The sequence below is a fragment of the Chenopodium album genome, chromosome 11, assembly GCF_948465745.1.
Source record: "Chenopodium album chromosome 11, dcCheAlbu1.1, whole genome shotgun sequence".
Lineage (NCBI taxonomy): Eukaryota > Viridiplantae > Streptophyta > Magnoliopsida > Caryophyllales > Amaranthaceae > Chenopodium > Chenopodium album.
In genome coordinates, this window is record NC_137844.1 from 22,630,639 (window position 1) to 22,652,902 (window position 22,264).

Genomic DNA, 22,264 nt, shown 5'->3' on the forward strand with positions numbered 1-22,264 from the left:
ACATACCAATTTAATTCTTGAATAATTAGTGACCACATAATATTTAATGTTGAACCCTTTTTAATCTACCTCGGTGTCAAAGACACCTTAAATGCATAATGCGCCACAATACCTATCCCTTGGTGTTATAAACACCTTAATTGCAGTAAGGCACCAAAAATATAATTTATTCCTCGTGTACAAGACACTTAAATAGTTCCTTCCTCATGCTTATAGCATCAATAAAAAATTATATGAACCATCATAAAATTCCTTTTCAATATTCCAAACCAAATTAAGCATTTAGTTTAATTAAACATGCTCATTATCATGCCAACAGTAAAAGTATTGTTCATATACAACGTGCCCAATTATCTATTTTCAATCACCAATCCAATAAATAATTTATTTCAACCAATCATGCTTCACAAATAATTTACCAAAACATTCTTAATTCAATCAATCTAATTCATATCACCAATCTCATTTCAATTCAACCATTCCAACCAATTCCTAGCATGACACTAACTTGGAATCACTTAAATAAATCCTAGCATGTTTCTACACGCTTAATAAATTTCCGTGTACACTTACGTACCTCAAATAAGCTCTTAAAATAGCTGAGTACGCTACAACAATTCCCGAACCAAGTCTCCTACATAAAGGTACAAGAAAACTACATCAATTACCTTTGTATACACAATTTCCAGCAACTTAAATTCACTTTAAACAACTTATAATAATCTGAAAATTATCTTAAAAGCCCTTAATTAGTCTCTCTTTCAATGGGTAATTAAACCCTTTTATTAAAATCACAATTCTACTACTTTAAATAAATTTCCAGCACTAATACTTTGTTAAAAACTCCTTAAAAACTCATCAAAATCATATCTTTATACTTGGTTAATAATAAAAATTAATGGTATTCAAAACCTCCAAATCAATTTATGAAAGAACCCTAAAAATCTCATCTTTAATATTTCAAAAACCCAAACTTTATAAAGTATGAAATATAGATAATAAAACCAAACCAATAATATGAAATTTTAGTTTATAACCATCAAAATATAAATTTTGATACTAATTAAACAAATTTCAATAATAAAAATTCAAAACCAATACTAATATATTTACTTATACAAATAGAAGAAATAAAGCCAAAAGAGGAGAAGGATGAGAAAGGGGTGATGATGATGATGACGACGGTGGTGAGGGGTGGCGGCGCGCCGATTTTCGGCGGGTGGAAAAGCAGCCACGCAAGAACCGAGCACCATGAGAAGTGGTTCTCACACGGGAAATAAAGGGGCAAGAGAAAAAGAAGAGAAGGAAAATAGGAGAGGGGAAGGGCGTGGCCGGCTGGGGTTGCTGGCGGTGGCCGACCGGCCGGCTGGCCGTTTTCGGCGACGGAAGTAGCGTGGGGTGGGGAGGAGCAGCACTTGAAACCCTATGGCAAATCCCACGTGAAAGAATAAAGGAGAAAAGAAAGAAAGAAAAAAAGAAAAGAAAAGGAAATAGATCCATTTGACCATTTGACTTTCTGTGTGTGGGAAATTTTGGGGATTTAAGAGTTATTTATAATGTAGGGTAAATTAATGACATTTGGGCTTATATGAGATAATACAAGGGAGAGATAATTGGCCCAAATAAATAAAAAGAATGATTGGGCTTGTTGTGGACATAAGTTGTAATTTTGTAGAATAAGTATTGATCAATTTAAAACTCATTTTATTTAAATCCCATACTAAAAATAATTTGACCCAAAAGATTTATATTTCATAAATAAATAAATAATTTATAAAATACATTAAAAATACCGGGTATTACAGCAACAACTGTAGCAACATACTTGTTAGGGAAGCAGCTGCACTGCAGCAGCAACAGCTGCAATAGCCTTGGCAAGGCAGCAGTTGCAGCAGCAACTTTGGCAGGGCAGTAGCAGCGTTGGCAAGGCAGCAGCAGCAGCAGCAGGCAAAGAAGAGTAATATTCATATTTAAAACAAAATAACAATAGATCAAACTCCTTAAGAAAAACATGAAATCAAAGTAAAGGCATTTCAGTTTAAAGTAAATAGAATAATACAAAAAAACCTAACAAGTCAATAAACATGAAGGCAAATCCAAAGTATTATTGTATTTTTGTATCTATTACCATGTGGTCAAATCCAAAGTCATAGAATCTGACTATCTGATTCTCATGCCTTTCTCCGTCTTTTTTGTAACAGTTGTGGTGGAAAGCCCAAGCAGTGATCATAATATCTGTAACTTTCCATTGATTCAACAATGTATTACAAACATCTCTTGTTATTTCAATTGATTCACCCAACCAACCTACAACTTCACTGTAATATGTTTATCATTAGAATAATTTTATTTGCAAAAACAAAAAAAAAAAAAAAAAAAAAAAAATTAGCAATTACATACCTTTTGTTTACTAGGTTGTAATCATTGACAGCCAGATAGTCAATCACTTGGTTAAACTACAAGCTCATGTTTTCCACACAGTCCTTGTTTTCTTTCACAAAATCTGACACATATATCATTTCATTCAACTCTGAAAACTCAGCATCCGCATCAAGTTTTTTGCTTACTTTGAACTTTGAAACTTTTTCTACAATGGCATCTTTATTTGAGTTGATGTCTGACAAAATAAGTGAAGCACATATTTCTACACGATACAAATTTCTTCTCTTGGCCAACCCCAAGTCTCCATCATTAAATGATTCCCCATTAAAACACATCTATGTACCATACATAAGATGACATAGTCAATTGTTCTTTTGTTGATTTTCAAGGAAAGGATACATTGTCAAACTCATAAAACAATATATATTCAGCTTTTGGATGCTCTAGTTTGTTCATTAACTCTGACATTCTTCTACCTAAAATAAGTGAAATTAAATCATTTTATTTACTTTAGAAGTGTTATTATTTACTATTACATGAAAATCATTTACTTTGAAAATATTCATACTTAATAATAATAATAGAATGTACAGAATCATATTACAATAAATGTAGGAGTTTATAGGTACTATATGCGGAAAAAAACATGAATCATATTCATAAGCACCCATCCCAAGATCGCATGCATGACACATAAGACACATAATCATACTTTTGAAGTGTGAAATCCACGAAGCTATTCGACTGGAAAATCAGGGAGAGAATAGAGCCCCAAGCGTTGATCCTCTACTTAGTCCACGAGATTTGAACGAGCCATTTACCAATACTAGATTGGTCGAGTGAAAGAGGAAAACCACGATCACCACCTTTAATGGACTAAACCGACCACCCCGAACCACCACCACCATGAACCACAAACACCGGCGCCGGGAAGGAGAGAGTGCTGTGTGTGAGAGAGAGAGAGAGTATGAGAGGTGTTAGGTTTCGTGTTTCCTAATTAGGGTTTGATCTTACTGATCACTGAATTGTATTGTTCAAAACCCTAGGCACCTAGTCTATATATAATCCCTATTTTAATTAGACTAGGTTACGAAGCCCAAACTCCTACATACTACTCCATATGGCCGGCCATACTAGGGGATGAGGCCCATCATGGGCCTCGTCCTCTCATGCCCGATCTAGGCCCTTTGTGTGACCTTAATTATAGGATCCGTCCAATTGGGCTTTGGCCTATTTTACTAGCCCGAAGATCGTTAGTACCTTTAGTTATGATATAACGACGACCCAAATGAACGAACTTAATTATTTCCATAATTTGATCCATTTATATATCTAGTAATTGCACATGACGAAGACATATATCCTTCAATCTCCCACTTGACTGAGACAAGTGTGCAATATTCAAATTCCTTAAGTCAATGTGTGTCGATTTGATAAAATGATTGTATCCCATGTCGAGATCATATTAATCTACAAATCGTTTCTTGAAATCTGAGTTCGAATTACTAAAGCAAATGATTACTGAGTAATACATTTGAATGCGGCCACGTATTTTCTGAATTCTTCCTCTTCAAGCAGCCATGACACATTCCCTAATTTAATAGGTAGACTCAATATAATCTTGTAGCAATAAAGCTCCCACTCAACTTTTGAAGTAACCAGGAAATATCCTTTATAATCTCCAGTTATGGGAAGACGTTTGAATGTACCACAGTTAAATCAATCATTGAATAGAATCAATGTTCCACTCATGTCAAAGGAATCCACTAATATATCCGGAAGCTCTATACTTGAACTTCAAATTAGGTCAATAGTTCGATTATACATCATTCATGCACATCCAAGTGATTGACCGAGCATCACTATGCCCCTATAGCCCATGAAACTACGATATCCAATCAATTCTTACATGCTAGTCCGTTTATTGAAATCATTTATGTCCACTTTAATGATTTCGAACTAGGAACTTAAATAATATATGAATTTTTGTTCACCTGTGGGGTTTCATTCACCAGGTCATCAACCTGATGAGCCCATCAATTCATAATTATTTTGGACATTTTATTTAATTTCCAAAACCATAATTAAATAAGAGAAATATAATTTCTGTTTATAAACATAATTCTGCAAATATATGCATTTCTTATGTAATATGTTTTCTCAAAACATACACAACTTGAATTACATGACTTGCTACAATCCAAGACTTTAATATGACTCTCATACCTTAGTCTGTGGAAGGGGTTTAATAAGTAAATAAGCGATTTTCTCACTCATACTAACTTTGCAGATCATGGCATCCCGCTGCTTGCCAATAATATCCTAAACGAGGTGATATCTCATATCTATTTGTTTGGATTTGTGATGTGACCCTGGCTCCTTTGTTTTGGCAAAGGTATCCTTTTAGTCATAAGATAATTTGACCCAAACTTCCTTCTTAACTACTTTCACTGTAGCTAAATACACATATTTTGACTTTGAGTATGCAACAACATTATGCTTTGAACTCTTTAAGCTTACCGTCCTTCTCCATTCAGACAAAAAATGCATCCAGATCAATATCTAAAGTCATCTTGTCTGTTTGGAAAACTTGTATCCGTATAACCTTTTAACAACTTGTTCACTTTTGCCATCATAAACTAGAAACATTCCTTTAGTCCTTCACAAGTACTCAGGGATTTGTTCTTAGTCGCTTTTAGTATGCTTATTCTAAATTTACTTGAAACCTATTACACATGCACAAGTCATATGTAACATCTTTCTTTGTACACATCATGGCACATATAATGGACCCTTTTGCAAAATCATAAGGTACACTATCCATACGACTTAACTCTATTAGCTTTTGAAGGCACTGAGTTTTACTGAGCGTAATACTATGAGACATGGGAAGATATCCTCTCTTAGAGTCTTGTATATTGAACTTGTCAAGAACCTTATCAACATTAGTATCTTGATTAAGTCCAATCATTCTTCAAGATTCATTTCGTGGATCTTGATTCCCAATATGTACTCAACATCTACTAAGTCTTTCATAAGGAAATAACTCCTTAACCCTTACTTGACTGATTCAAGCATTGATATGTCATTTCATATGAACTGTATGTCATCTACATACAAGACTAAGAAGACCAATTTCTCCCACTAAACTTCTGGTCTCTATAAGATTCCTTTTCCGTTTATTGAGGAAATCAAACTGTTTGATTGCCTTGTTGAAACGAATGTTCTAACTCCCTGATGCTTACTTCAATCCATTAAATGAATTTCTGAAGTTTGCAAAACTTTCTAGGAATTTTCAAAACCCTTAGGTTGTATCATATACATATCTTCCATCAAGAACATTTCAAGAAGGTGATTTTGATATCCAATGCTAAACTTCGTAATCGAAATCAGCAATCACTAGAAGAATCCGAATAAGCTTACGCAGCTAATAAGTTTGAACCCATTTGTAAGACTATCATGGACTAATACATCTTTACAGACATGAAGTCCATTTTGGATTTCATGGCTTTAAGCCACTTCCTGAGTTGGTGCTTACCAAAGCTTGCTTGTAGGGTATTGGTTCTAACCATTCCAATATGAAAATTTTAGAATCCACCTTTTCTCAGAATTTCAACAAACTGTTTGTTTTGATCCTAAGCGACCTACGATAGGTATGAGAAACAATAGAATTATTCTCTTCAACTCTTTGAAGCCTTTCATTCAAATGGGACGATAGAAGCCTTGCTATTTGAATTAGCTTGTTTCAACACATGGATTATCAATTAGCTGACTTCATGCACCCTCGTCTCTGATGTGGTGTTATTCATATCCATTTGTTGCTCGTCTCAAATCTATTCTTTGAGATCTACCTTTACTCCCACTTGGCTTTGTAGGAAGAGATTTCTTTCTATAAAGTCACTATCGCGAGCAACAAATTAAACACTTTGTTATCTACGCGATTATAGGAATAATACCTCTTAGATTCCACGGGAAAACCCACGAAGAACTATTTATCTGATTTAGGGTCTATTATGTCATCATTGTAAACATTTTACATTGATTTCATAACCCTTTATCCTATTTAGAAAAGACAACTTTTGGAACATTTCCAATTCATAACTCTTATGATGTCTTTTTAATTGCTTTGATTGAGTTTCTGTTTAGTACATTCGCAATTGTTGTTCTAATGTATATCCTCAAAATGATATTTGTAAATCATAAAGTTGATCTTGGATTGAACCATTGTAAGCAAAGTTTGATTCATGCTTTTAACATACATTATTAATTGTAGTGTTCTGCATTGTGAATTAATTCAACAATTCCCTTTAGATGATCATTAATTTTGAGTTAAATAATTTTCACAACAATCATATTGTGGTGTTTATTTGTTTATCTCAAACTGATTTTACATTTCATTCTGGAATTCTTGAACATTTCAATGATTCCAAGCTTTACTTCATTAAGTAATTATAGACATATTTACTTAAGTCGTTAGTAAAAGTAATGAAATAGTTAAATCTCTTTGCTAACTTTGAACTTATTGGTCCACACACATCATATGTATGAGTTCCACAAGGTCATTTTAGCTCTTTTACCCTTTTAACTGAAAGACGACTTGGTCATCTTACCTTACAAGCATGACTTTTAATTCTCAAGTGATTCATAATAAAAAAAAAGAGTAAGAGTCCATCCAATTGTAATATTTGGATGTGCAAATGGTTTATGTGACCTAATCTTACTTTGTTATAAGTAAGTTTGTCTTAAATCATCTAATTTTGCTTTTGTGATCTACTTATATCAATGTCATAAAACAAAATTAACTCCTATCTAGCATAAATGAAAACAATTTTATTACCTTGGTCATGGATCAACACTTGTCCAAGCCAAGTAAAACAATCAGTATCTTAACAAGAAAACCGAAATATTGTCTCATAAACAAACGAAAATTGTCTAAAATCATCATAAAAATATTTAGAAATTAAAATTGTGAAGCTTTTCTTGGCCACTCGAACACTTTTAGTCAGTGGTGGATCCAGGGGGGTACATAGAGTTACAGCTGTACCCCCATTCTGGAAAAAAAAAGTAATAGTAAAAGAGACTTGTTCTCTTAGATACTCGGTTTTTTTGGTTAAAATATTAAATGCTATAGCTGTCACCTGTCAGTCCCCATAAACAAGTAAATAACAAAAAAAAAGGACTCAATTCAAATAAAAAACATGCTCTCTCTCCTCACTTCCCCAGTTCACACTTTAAGTACAAAACCAGAAAACCTAGATCTAAAATTCCTCCGTCTCCTCCGATTGCTCAGCAGCACCTCACCGCCTTATCCCACTCAAGTGATTCTCCGGAAAACCGGCAGTGGCTTAATTATTGAATTAGTTCCTACAAGTGATTCTCACGGTAAGTGCTTTCATTATGTCAATTTAATAGTTGAATCCTTGAATTAGTTCCTACAATCCAACTTTTAATTTTACAATTTATATGTCATTGTCATTCTGTTTACTTGTTTATTAATTTTGGTTTGTTGATTTGTTGAATTACTAAATTAGTTTTAATTTTTCAATTTGGTAGTTGATTAGTTGAACTGTTGAATACGTGAATAAGTTGAATTAGTTGCTTTACTGCTTGTTAGATTACTTAGATTATGTTGAATTAATTGCTTTACTCATTGATGAATTGTTTAATTAAGTTAGGTTAATTTAATTTTATATGCAATTCATGCCAAAATTTTGTACAAATTTGACAGAATTGTAGGATGAAAAACAAAAGTTTAGAATACTTTTGGAAGGGAGATGGAGGGAAATCACATAAATCTTGTACTGCATCTTCTCCAAGCTCACAACCATCACAAGAGCCTCCAATAAATGATAATGAGCAAGAAGTCGATGGATTTGTTGGTGAGGAGATGGAGACCATGGAGCATGAAGTCCCTGCTGCTCCAAATCCTCCAATTGAGGAAGAAATTAAACAAGAAAGGGCTGAAAATACACCTTACAGTACAGCAAGAACTGCTTGTGAGGAAGCTATTTATGATGTTGAGCTTCTTCCACATGACCCCGAAAAAAGAAAGCCAATCTGCTCTTATCCTCCCAATGATCGAGATGTTGTAAGGAGAGGATACATTCTCAAAAAGGCTTGTCAGCCGCGTACACATGATTTTCCTCAGCGTGAATTAGAAGGTATGCGTCGCTTTAGCGTTTCTTGGTTTGACAAGTATGCTTGGCTTGAGTATAGTGTTGAAATGGATGCTGCCTTTTGTTTTAGTTGTTACTTGTTCAGAGATAAAACTATTTTTCCAAGAGGGGATGCTATTGTGAATGAAGGGTTTAGGGGTTGGAATAAACCTGCTAGATTTGACAGACATGTTGAGGGTTTTAGAAGTTATCATAATGAAGCTCAAGAAAAATATAATTTTTTCATCAGACCAAAGGCATCAATTATTGAATCAATTGACTCTCAAAATTCTGAACTTGCTAGTGTTTATAAATCCCGCATTACCTATTCACTTAAATGTTTAAGATTTCTTTTACAACAAGGTCTAGCATTTCGTGGTCATGATGAGAGTGAGTATTCCAATAACAGAGGCAATTTTCTTGAGCTTTTATCATGGCTTGTTGAGAATAATGTTAATGTTCATAGTGTTGTCTTAAAAAATGCTCCTGGAAACAATCAAATGACATCTCCTTCTATTAAAAAGAGCTAATAAATTCATGTGCCAAAGAAACTACTAGGCTTATTATTGAAGAGCTTGGTGATGATTATTTTACGATATTGGCAGATGAGTCTAGTGATATTTCTCAAAAGGAACAACTAGCTCTTTGCTTGCGCTATGTTAATAAAAAAGGGAGGGTTTGTGAACATTTTATCGGGATTGTGCATGTTGAGGATACCACTTCTTTGTCACTTAAGCAAGCAATTGAGTCTTTACTTATGGAGTATTCATTGAGTTTGTCTAGAGTTCGTGGTCAAGGTTATGATGGTGCTAGCAATATGAGGGGTGAGATAAATTGGCTTAAAACTTTGATCAAGAATGAAACTTTCTTTGCTTATTATGTTCATTGTTTTGCACATCAACTTCAATTGACTCTTGTTGTGGTTGCTAAGGATAATGATGATTGCATTTGGCTATTTGAACAACTTGGCTATTTGTTGAATGTTATTGGGGTTTCTTGTAAGCGTAGAGAAATGCTTAGAGAAATTCAAGCTCAAGAAGTGTTACAAGCATTAGAATTGGGTGAAATTGAGAGTGGACAAGGTTAAACCAAGAACTTGGTTTAAAGAGGCCGGGTGCAACTCGTTGGGGGTCACACTACAAAACTCTTTTGAATGTCACTACTTTGTATTCCACAATCATGAAGGTACTTGAGAAAATTGGAAACAACCCCATTTATGGAGAAGACCGTGGAAAGGCTAGAACTATTATGGCTACATTTGAGTCTTTTGAATTTGTTTTCATAACACAGTTAATGCTTGAAATATTTGGTTACACAGATGTATTAAGTCAAGATTTGCAAAGAAAGGACATAAATATTGTTAATGCCATGACTCTTGTTTCTTTAACTAAGGAACGTTTGCAAAGAATGAGAGATCATAGATGGGGAAACTTTATTAATAAGGTACGTTCCTTTTGCGCTTAACATGACATTGTAGTTCCCGATATGAATGGTATATATGAACCCCGTGGAAGATCAAAATGCTTCTTTGCAAAAGCTACAAATCTTCATCGTTTTCGTATTGAAATGTTTCTATCTATCATTGATTTGCAACTTCAAGAGCTCAACAATAGGTTCAATGAGGCAAACATGGAGTTACTTTCTTGTATGGCTTGTTTGAGTCCACTTAATTCTTTTGCAGATTTTGATGAGTGCAAATTGGTTAGACTTGCCAATTATATCCAAATGAGTTCTCGAAAAATGATTTGATAACTCTAGCCTTTGAGCTTGATTTTTTTGTTGGTGACATGCGAAATGATGAAAGGTTTCAAGATGTCTAAGATCTTAGGGAGCTTTCCATGAAGTTAATTGAAACCGAGAAACATGAAGATTATAAGCTAGTTTACTTACTTTTAAAACTAGCGTTGATTCTTCCCGTAGCAACCGCAAGTGTGGAAAGGGTTTTTTCCTCGATGACTATTATGAAAAACAAATTGCGGAATAGTATGGGTGACCAATTTATGAATGATTGTTTAGTTACATTTATTGAGAGGGACTTGTTTTTTCAAGTTAGTGATGATGATATAATTAATCGCTTTCAAGTTATGCAAACTCGTCGTATGCATTTGTAAGATTTAATGTGTCACTTATGTAATCTTTGTCTTTTCATTATTTGTAATATGAATTTTGTAATTTTTATTGGTATTGAATATTTTTTTTTCTATTGAATTATTTTTCTGCTTTTTATTGAGTTTGTACCCCCATTGTCTGAATCCTGGATCCGCCACTGCTTCTAGTGCACCCTTAAGCTCCATTTCCTTGCTAGCCTCACTTCTTTGCAGCTTCTGCACAACATTAATAATGTAAGCACTGCAACTTGCTATCACATACCTAAGTGAAAGTTAAAATGTTCATAACATAATACCTTAGGTTGATGCTCCATTCTTCTTGAGGAAGTCAAGGTATTTGTGGCAATTGCGCTTCCAATGCCCCTTCTTCTTGGAGTCGCCTTAGGCTTCTCAGGAGCCTTGGCAAGTTTCTTGCCCTTGCCCTTAGCCTTTTTCCCCTTCTTCTTAAACCCTAAACCCTTTTCCCTTTTGAACCATAAGAACCTCTTTCTTAGGTTCCCTAGGGATTTGCTTTTCAGCAGTAACCAACATAGCATGCAACTCATTCATAGTCCTTGTAGCGTCAAACATGTGAAAGTTCATGATAAACTGATTGAAAGTCTCTGGAAGTAAGTGGAGAATGATGTCTGTTTCCATCTCATTACTATATGGGTGCCCCAGTTTTTCCATATTTTGAATAAGGCTGATCATTTTGACAACATGATCATGAACTGTGGTACCCTTCTCCATCTTACAATCCAGAATCCCTTGATGGAGCTCATACCTTTCAACTCTAGCCTGTTTCTTAAACAAAGCTTTGACTTCTTGCATGATACTATATGCATCCTGGTCCTCAAAACACTTTTGAAGACTAGGCTCCATAGAAGCAATCATTAAGCAAGTGATAGGCACAGCCCTGTCAAGCACTTCCTTGCGCTTACGGATCTCTGCCGCTATAGCATCTTCTGGCAAAGGTCCTGGCAATGGGGTGTCAATGACATCCTCTCTACCTTCTGATTTCAGAACAAGTCTTAGCATCCTTTCCAAATTGGAAAAGTTATCTCCTGTCAACCTACCCTTCTCAAGGAATGGTCGTAGATTGTAAATGTTGTTGTCATTGTTACGGCTACCCATCTATGTCAAAATAAGGCAAAGTTTAATAATTATGTTTAATTAAAATTAAAGTACCATAAACGAATTAAATTGGTGAATTTTGCTTTTAAGTGATTCCAAGATCCTTTATTTGTGCAATAATTGACCGGACTTTGGCCATATCATCAACCATTACATTTTCAAGGTGAGTAAACTTTTTACTGATTACAACTCTTATAACTCTTGGTTGAATAATTAACCATCACATGTTTAATTATTACCCTTTGCTTCAAGGTTCTAAACTCTTTAGGTAACCTTGTTGAGCATAATCAATAAAAATTGTAAAACTTGATTTTCCCCAAGTCTCCCAAGAGATAAAATGACACCCAGCTTTGGCATGACCTATCATTAATCATCGAAGGTTTGTTGGGTTTTTAATTGGAAAAGCAATCTCAATATTACTAGGACCTAGATTTATTATGTTGTGATTATTTAATGAACTCTAGCGCATCATCAATCAACATAAATAAAATCTAACATGCATAATCTACTAATTCAATAAAACATGACATAGTATGACCCCTTAGTACTAAGAAAACTAGAAATGAAAATGCTCCCACTTGAACCTTCATGGATCTCTATCCACCTTGCTCCTTTGGGCCTTCACTTCATGAGCTTCTTTGGACTAAACTATTTAAATAACTAATCTATTTTCTTTAAATAAAAGTTACAAAAATACTTAACTTTTATAACTTTTATTTACGGTTCGCAGACCGTATTTAGATTACAAAAATACATCACGATTCGTAGATCATATTTAGAATCTATGGGTCATACTAGTCTATATATAACAACATAATATCATGTATTATATAAAAGTTCCATATAATAACTCACTTAGCATGCTTGTCTAAACTACAACATCGAATGTTTATAATTAAGGCAACGCATTTCCTAAAATATCTCATATTTTAAATCATAATTAGATAATATCAAATATTATTCATGACCAATTATAAAATATCAAATATTTTAATTTAGGCATGAGATAGAATCAAATCATATTTTAATCTAGAAAGATAAATCATATTTAATCTTCCATGATTATTATAACAACTTTAGGAGATTCTATCCTAATTACTAGCCAATCAAATAAATTTAGAATTAATTATATCCTAATCTAGTTATGGGATAATCACAATATTTAAATCAATTATTATCCTTTTGGAATATGCTCATCCTAACAAATATTATCCAAAATTAAACACTTTAATTATGGATAATCACCAAATTTAACAACTTTAAATATGGATAATATCAAATAAATCAACTTTTGAATATTTGATTTTATCTTAACACAAGATTTTATCTCAAATCAAATAATTTTATCCTAAAATAAATCAAAATTTTATCTTGAAATATTTTTAAAACAAAATAATTTTTTTTTGAAAAAACGTGCCACACACACCGGCCACCGTGGTTGGCTACCCGAAGCTAGCCACGGTGGCTAGCTGCCTTGGACAGCAGCCACTGCCGCAAGGCAGCAGCATGGCAGCAACTACTGTTGAGACTGTAGGCCACCGTGCACGGCCAGCCTTGGCTAGCCACGGTGGCTGGCTGCTTTACAGAAGCCACTGCCGCGCAAGGCAGCGGCAACAGTAGCAGCCCAGCTATTGCCCATAGCCACCCCAAACCTCCTGTCCTCCCTCTAGACTGACCACTTGGTCGGCAGCCACCGTGGCTGTGCCACCCAGTCGTGGCTGTCGGCTACCTTAATTTTATTTTTTTTTTTTTTTTTTGGTTTTTAATTTAAGGGAAATTCTCAATGGTAGCCCCCTGTTTTTGCTTTTTCTTAATGGTAACCAATTTTTTTTTTCAATTATCTTTGATAGCCACATACTTTCACAACTTCTCAACCGTAACCATAATGGTGTTTTTTCTTTTAAAAATCTGTTAAATTTAACTTTTATTAACTATGGTTAGTCATATCAACCCACCTTCTTCAACCCCTCTTTCCCAAGTCCCCAACTTAGTTAACTTTACCACTAAGCTTCAAAACGCCATTTTTAATTTGAACCTCAGCTCCATCTTTAATGATATGAAAATATCTCTTTTCATACCCTCCATTTTTCAACACTTACCTTCTTCCTCATCCTTTCTTCTTCTTTCTCACAATCTTATTTTCTCTCTCTTTCATTTTAGTGCTTCTCACAGATCCCTCCTCTCTAATCCCACCTCAAAAAGTCAAAACACTATTCAATCCTCTCCATTGATGGTGGATTCCTCAATCACATCTCCCTTCATTCCTGCTTCTTCCATTCCAACCCCATTTTTCTCTCACCTATTACTCAATTTTTACATCTCATTAAAATCGAACAAACTCAATTTTTTGATGAGAACAAAACCTTCAAATCAACGATATCCATGAACTGAGGGAAAGCTTGGCTCAAGCCTTGGTCAGTGGTGGCCTAAGGCCATAGACAATCCTACGAAGCATCTATACTGGACAAACATTTTTGAGGAGGATAGAGAAAATCAAGACCCCTAAATTTTAATTAAGAAGAAGACGAAAGAGGGGAAATGAAAAGCACTAAAGGAAGAATTGGAAGGGGAAGGTTGGAGATTGAAGGAAGAGGAGAGATATAGAAGGAGAATGAAAATGGAAAATGTATTATAAAAAAAAAAAAGGAAAATGAAGGGGGTTGTAGCCTGTGGGTTGTCGTGGCCTCATGGGTGTTGACTGCTGAGTGTAGATTTTTGCTTTTTTAAATTTTTTTTTTTAAATGTTAAAGTTAACCTTGTTTCATAATAAAGTTAGATTTAACAGATTCTTAATAGAAACATATCATTAAGGTTATGATTGGGAAATTTTAAGAGTATAGAGCTACCAAAGATAATTGAAAAAAAATTTGGTTACCATTGAGAAAAAGCAAAAACAGAGGGCTACCATTGAGAATTTCCCTTAATTTAATTAAAATAGCATTTAACAAAATTAAATTAAATTAGTCCACAAATTAAAATTAAATCCCCATTCAATTTTAAAATTAGGATTCATCATGAAATTAATCCCAATTTAATTCTAACTTTTAAAATTAAATCGATGATTATACACAAAACTCTTTTATGCATAAATTAATCTAATTAAAATTATGAAACATGAATCAAATCGAATTAAATAAAAAATCAAGCACAAAATCATAGTTTAGGGCTTAAAATTTTCGAAAAAAATCCGAAAATATTAGGGTTTAGGGTTCGAAATTTTTGAATACTCTAGGGAAAATTTTCGGTCCTCTTCATGGTTATTTGAGCATAATTAAATCGCATGTAATCAATTCCAAAAGTTTAATCACATTAGATATAATAATTGAACCATAATTAAATTAATTTCTCCCTCTTAATTGATTATAAAATTAAGAATATGGAATTCAAATAATCGTATTATTATCATCAAGCGTGTTCATGCAAGAGGAGCTCTGATACCACTGTAGGAGTTTATAGGTACTATATGCAGAAAAAAAACATGAATCATATTCATAAGCACCTATCCCAAGATCGCATGCATAACACACAAGACATATAATCATACCTTTTAAGCATGAATTCCACGAAGCTATTCAACTGGCAAATCAGGGAGAGAATAGAGCCCCAAGCGTTGCTCCTCTACTTAGTCCACGGGGTTGGTCGAGTGAAAGAGGAAAACCACAATCACCACCTTTAATGGACTAAACCGACCACCACGAACCACCAACACCGGCGCCGGGGAGGAGAAAGTGCCGTGAGAGAGAGAGTATGAGAGGTGTTAGGTTTCATGTTTGCTAATTAGGGTTTGATCTTACTGATCACTGAATTATTGTTCAAAACCCTAGGCACCTAGTCTTTATATAATCCCTATTATATTAGACTAGGTTACGAAGCCCAAACTCCTACCTACTACTCCATATGGACGGCCATACTAGGGAATGAGGCCCATCATGAGCATTGTCCTCTTGTGCCCGATCTAGGCCCTTTGTGTGACCTTATAGATAAGATCCGTCCAATTGTGCTTTGACCTATTTTACTAGCCCAAGGATTGTTAATACCTCTAGCTATGATATAACGACGACCCAAATGAACGAACTTAATTATCTCCATAATTTGATCCATTTATATATCTAGTAATTGCACATGAAGAAGACATAAATCCTTCAGTAGATGCAACATTTTTATAGCAATCCATCTCACTTGTTTTATAAATTCTGTTATCCAAGTACTGGATGCGTCCTTTCAACATGTTCACCACATAACACTATAATGGATATTCAACAGAATTGGGATAAACACCTGAGATTTAAATAATATTTTTAGTTTTTTTATTTTTATTTTTTATTTTTTTAAATCAGATTTATACTACATTACAGAAAACGTACCAAATCAACCTCCATAAATTAGTGTTTTGCATTGCACAATTCGATCCAATCATACCAAGCTTGGTCTAATTTAGCTAAAACTAAGTTAGGAGAACGATCTTTAGCCTCTTGAAATGTTTTCTGAGACGTGAGAGAAATATCTAGTGGCCTCTGCATATTCATGAAAACACAAAACACATTATGTATTTAGCTATAATTTGTATGTATTCTATTCTTTATTTTAAAATTACTTATATTGTGGTCAATTCCTAAGAAAAAACATGATGGCCTGGCTGTCAATCTTGATTTATTCATTAAAAATGACCATGCTTGAACAATGCTTGAATTTATCAGTTGATTTGGGATTGTAGGTGTTAAAGTTATCATATCATCCCTTGGTATTACAATTGGAGCTTCAACTGCTACAAGTTGTTCACTATATAATTAAACAAAAACAAGTTGATTTATTAAAATTTATAGAGTAAAAGGAATTAGAAATAAATTAAATAAAACAATGCTAAAAGTCAAAGAATAATATTACCTTTTCATTGATTTATTTTTCAAAAAACAATAGTCAGCCACCAGTTGATGCAATTTTGGCATTTCTTGCACTGTACTTTTGTTGCTCCTCATGCACTTGCATACGTAATCCACTTCGGTTCCTATTTTCCCACAATCTACAGAACACTTAATCTTTGAAGCAAATTCATTCAAAAAGTTGAATGGATGTTCTGATGCCTGGTTTATAGTATTAGCATCAACTGCTACACTGATTTCAGCTTCATTCTCTTGTTCCTTTTCATCCTTCTCTTTTTCCTTCTCATCTTCGTCTTTTTCCACTTTGTTTTCTTCCTTCTCCTCTTTGTTTTTATCCTTATCCTCTTCCTTTTTGTCCTCTTCTTCCTCTTTTTCAGATTTTTCCTTTTTTTCCTCTTCCTTTTCTTTCTCATTTTCAGATTCTTCCTTTTTGTCCTCTTCCTTTTCTTTCTCATTTTCAGATTCTTCATTTTCATCATCCAGATTAATAGCCTCATGTACAAAATTATCTGCACCATCTTGATTATCTCCATCATAATCTGCATTAGCTTCAAGATTTTTATGCTGCTCCTCCCCTATTGATCAAAACACATTATATACATCTCTCATATCATCGTAAATTTTCACTATTTCATCAATATCCCTTTGCACTCTAGGGTCTTCTATCAGCCTTTGTGTTTCATAAAATAGTTGAGATGCAGACACACTCAATTTTTGTTTTTAATCCTATCTATTATGCAAGTTATACGCTCGGCATGCAACATTGAAAAGACTGTTGAGTCTCAGCCAATAAGAGCAGATCTTCTTCAACTTCCTTCAAATAAATAACAAAAATTTATTTTTACAATATTTTTGATAAAAAAATACTGTTTACTTTTAAAGTTAATTTGTTTACTTTGCAGTGTATTTTATTTACTTTTTTTTTTTATCATTTACTCAACTGGAAGCAGAGCAAATATAAAAAAAATCCTAACAAATCAGTAAACAAGAAATCTTTTGAAGCTAGAAAAAATTACTCACATCATGTGCAGCATCGTGTATCTCATTGTCTGTCATAAGACCATCTAGAAGGTTAAAAGAGATTAATCTTCTCTCTCTGTCAGCAAAATTCCTATATGTAGTCTCTATAACATCACCTAAGTATGCTTGTTGACCTCCTTTTCTACAAACGGATACACATCTTTCTAGATTTCTCCTTGACCAAATGATGCTTTTGCGTCACTTGCAATTCTTTCTCTTACTTTCTCATCTGTCCAATGTTTGATCAAGGGCAATGTTGTAGGTTCAGGCTGCCCTCTAAATGAAAGGTGATGAAAGTACACAATCTAGAGAATCAGGACACATCCATTGATTCCTGTTCTTGATTCCTTATGCTTGTTGTTCTTGAAGCTCCCCACTGCTTTACACAAGTTATTGAGTACATAACCATACCAATCCAGGTTGCATTGTGTGCATAGCTGATTATCTTGTAATCTATCACTCTGTTTGCAATAGGGGCTAAGAATGTGCTGTAAACATACATCACAAAGAATCTTTTAAAATTATCCCCTCCTTCCTTTAGAGTCTTTGTTTTGTTCTCCAAATTATTCACAAAGATGTCAACGCTTTCTGGAATTCCTAGCTTCTTCTTCCATTCCTTTTGAATCACCATGTTTGCTATAGGTTGCTTCCTTAACTAATAAGTCAACTTGTTCTCTGTTACACTTGGAAGCAAGAAAATATCTTGAACATCATAGGAACTTACAGAGAACTCCTTCATCATGTCCATCTTGAACATACAATTGTTTCCATTGAAATGATGACAAAGTCATGGAAGCATCTTTGTTGAAACTTCTGTCAGTTCAGTTCAAGCAAGCCTCTAAATCCAACACTTATGACATTTAATCTCTATCTCTCATTGAAATCCTTGATCATATCAAATACTGCATTTGGTTTGCAGTGTGTTTTTTTTATGTCCAGATTACCATCATCATCGTCACTTACTTCTTTAACCACTATAACGTCTTGCACCTCCTTATCTGAACTGTCAAACTTCATTTTCTTCTTTAAATGAGCTTTTGTATTTTTTCTATCTTCTTCTGATGATCCATCAAATTCGTCATTCTTATCTTCTTCTGGTTCATAATTGCTATCTTTAACTTCAGCTTTTGTTCTTTTTTTGGTTCCTATAATTTGTTAAACTAGATGATATTAAAACATTTACTTTTAAAATTAAAATATTCAAGAAAAAACAACCTAATTTACAACATATCAATCTAACTTTTTTTTTTGACAACAAGAGAAAGAAAGTAAAAGGAAAACAACTACTAGATTAAAACACATCAAAAACAGCAGAATTAGAAAAGCTATTTAAAGTAGTCCGGCATCGGTTAGTTATGAGGTGAGAGAGGTTGAATTATGCTCTGTCAACCTTGAGGATGATGCAATGCTGGAAGGTACTTCCGATTTTAATAATCTCCTTCCAAGTCCAATAAAGGTGAATATCCAAGGATTCTTTGCTCTGAAGCATCGTAACAAGCGAGGCACAGTTAGTTAGAATCTTAATTGACCTGTAACCATTATCTCGGGCCCAACGCAAAGCATAAATACAAGCCCAAAACTCTGACTATAGAGCTGAGGCCGCAATTCCAGAGAACCCTCTGGCCTCCAATTCACCTGTGTTATGCATCTCTATCGTCCACCCTACCCCGTACTATTTACTAGTCTTATGCCATGAACCATCAACTCGAATCGTACCAAGAGCTAAAGAGTCGTTGAAAAGTAGGACATGATTAGTTTGTCCCAAAGAAACCTGTAAAAACCCGGCGGGGGCTGATTAGAGAGATCTACGAGAGGAGTTACTTCCTCTATTCTAGTAGTCGGCTTTGTGAAGTCATGTAAAAGGAGGAAGGCTTCCTTCAGATTACCAAAGTAACATCCCAAATACCCATTTTCACCTTGAAAGACACGCTTATTCTGAGTAATCCATATAGCCCACAAAGTGGCCACGAAGGCCTGAATACGATTACTTCGGATTCCATCCTGACTATAAAATAGCAGAATATTGCTTCGGATTCATTCCTCAAGAGAAGTGGTGTTCCTTAGAGCAAGATTATTGGAGAGGATACTTATGTCCTCTCTTCTACTCTCTCTCTCCTTTTCTCCTTTTAACACATCATTTTTTCTTTCTTCCACATCATTTCCCACTATCTCCTTCCTCTTCCTCTTTCTATTTTTTTATTTTTCCACACATCAAAGAGGATCCTTTTTCCCTTCCTCATTCATACTTTATATACCCCACCACATATTATCTTTCTTTAACAAAACATTTAATTTTGGAACAATTATAATTTCAAGTGATTAAAAAATAAATTAGCCTAATTAATTGCTTTTGTTTTTATTAATATTGGTAAAATAAATCGAGTTGCAACCTTTAAATAAATTATATTATAAAGATAAAGTTTGCATTGAATAACCGATCAACACAAAGATAATTAGTAATGTTGTTGACAATAACCTAATTCACCAAAAAAAAATATAACATTGATAATAATTAACTAACAATTACACTAACAAATTCTAACGTTGACAATAACAAAAACGAATTATATCAATTGTTGTTAATTAGAACAATATACTGTCAATAATTAAAAAACAATGACAATATTGATAAAAAAAATGAAAAAGAAAAACAATGACAGTAAAAATATAGATGCATGCTTGTGTGGGACCTTTGCATCAAGTGGCTTGTTATGTTTTTGTTTTTTTTCTACAAAACTCATCGTTTCAGTGAATAGAAAGGCAAAAAAATATATGAAATGATGAGTTTTGATCCACTGACATATCCTCTTCCAAATAGTTAATATTCTGTCTCCGAAGAGGATATATTGCATTCCTCTTTAAAGTAGTATCCTCTCTTGTTTTTACATCAAGAAGGATACTACTCTGGAGGAGAGAGAGTAAAGGGAGGATGATATATCCTCCCCAATGTGTGTGCTCTTAAGCCTTCTCTTTATCAGTATTTGCTTTTTTGAAATCCTTTGAAAATTAGCACCTAATACAGTTAAGTTTAACAATGAGTTTATGTTAATATAAGGAGTATATAAATTTAAAACATGTTAAATAACTTTAAAAACATATATATTTACTTTAAAAGCTTTTTTATTTACTCTATTAAACTTATCATTTACTTTTATGATCAATCATGTAATAGTATGCATCATAATATTTATATTGATATCATAGACTTATAAAGACAAATGGTTTATTTTATTACTATTTCTATTTACTTTATAAAATTAATATTTTACTTCAAGATTTTATACCTTTAATTGGAGATTTCTTAGAATTTGCAGGTTTCTTTGGAGATATCTTCTGTGCTGCAAAAGCTTTCTTTGCTGCTGGAGATTCCTTTTGAGTTTCTTTGCTGCATTAGGTTTTGTTGGTTGTTTTTTTGCAACATTTTTCTTAGTAGTTTTTGTCATTTTAATTTGCATGCAATTCAAAATAAAAATGAATCATACTTTCTCGATTTATACTCTATGGTTTTATACTTCCTGATATATATACTTTCAAATCAACTCTTGTTATTATGATAATAGCAACTAAAATGATATATATACAGTTTTTGGCGACTCCACTTGAGCCCCACTGTGATCATACACTTAAGCATGGTGGCGTCCGAAGGGAATGAATCTAGAGCAAAAGAGTTGCTAATAAATTTTAGGAACTTGTAAACCGTTCACAAGGTGAAGGTTACACCCCTTCACGATCCATGAGATCGCTAACTCCATAGTGCACCTGAACCATGACTAGATATTCGGGGATGAAGGTACAAATCCAACCTAAAAGAGATTGAACCTGCCCTAAAAATAGGCCTCTACTTTATTCTTCTCATATTCATGTGCGCTTTCTGACTAACATACAATTAATATATTAACCCTAAACCTGTTTCATCTATGTTGGTTGAATATTAATGCACAAATAAAACTATTATTGGCGATCACTTGAATTAAAATCATTAGCTTAAATAAAATTATTAATTATCTTATTAAGCGTGATTTTAAGTACAAATTCCCTTTAAACCTGCAAGAGAGGGTGTGATCAAGCAATAATAATAATAAATCAAGCAACATAATAATATTGATGCAACAATCATCATCATCACAATAATCTCAATCTCATCAAAACATAATAATATTAGCAAGATCCTAGGTTTGATACTAAGATGATTAATAACAAATCTTAGCATGTCGCTAAGCAATAAAGATCAAAGCTTTAACCCTAACATGATACTAGAGACATACATGATATTAAGAAATAGGAATCAACTTAAGCATGATACTAGAAAGTAATAAAAGACATCCTAACATGATACTAGGAATTAATAAAATCTAAGCATGCTTTTTAAAGATGTAGCAATGAAATTACTCACTTTGTTGCCTCGTATCTCTTTCTCTCAAAACAATACACACGTTAGTAACTTTAATGAAAATATTAAATCAAACAATTAATTTAAATAATTGAAATAGGGATTTCGGATCAAACCCTCAAAAATTATCAACCTTTCACGTCTAGGGCGAAGGCAACCTCGAGCTTGGCTAGATGTGTATAAGTCTCGTGATGGACGTATGTTGTATTTGAAAAG

At 33.7% G+C, this 22,264-nt stretch overlaps 1 protein-coding gene across 1 annotated transcript; it reads left to right on the plus strand.

Moving 5' to 3' along the window:
- The first annotated feature begins 8,119 nt into the window (after positions 1 to 8,119).
- Positions 8,120 to 9,624, plus strand: LOC145566450 (uncharacterized). The gene is made up of 2 exons (XM_081625867.1): positions 8,120 to 8,948; positions 9,062 to 9,624. The coding sequence occupies exons 1-2, from the start codon at positions 8,120 to 8,122 to the stop codon at positions 9,622 to 9,624; spliced, it is 1,392 nt and encodes a 463-aa protein (XP_081481993.1).
- Positions 9,625 to 22,264: the final 12,640 nt, after the last annotated feature.

What these genes read in the sequence shown, in the direction of transcription:
- LOC145566450 (XM_081625867.1), top strand. Translation starts at nt 8,120, where the DNA reads ATGAAAAACAAAAGTTTAGAATACTTTTGGAAGGGAGATGGAGGGAAA. An exon ending in TGAGTATTCCAATAACAGAG is followed by an intron (nt 8,949 to 9,061) that starts GCAATTTTCTTG and finishes TCTATTAAAAAG; the next exon opens with AGCTAATAAATTCATGTGCC.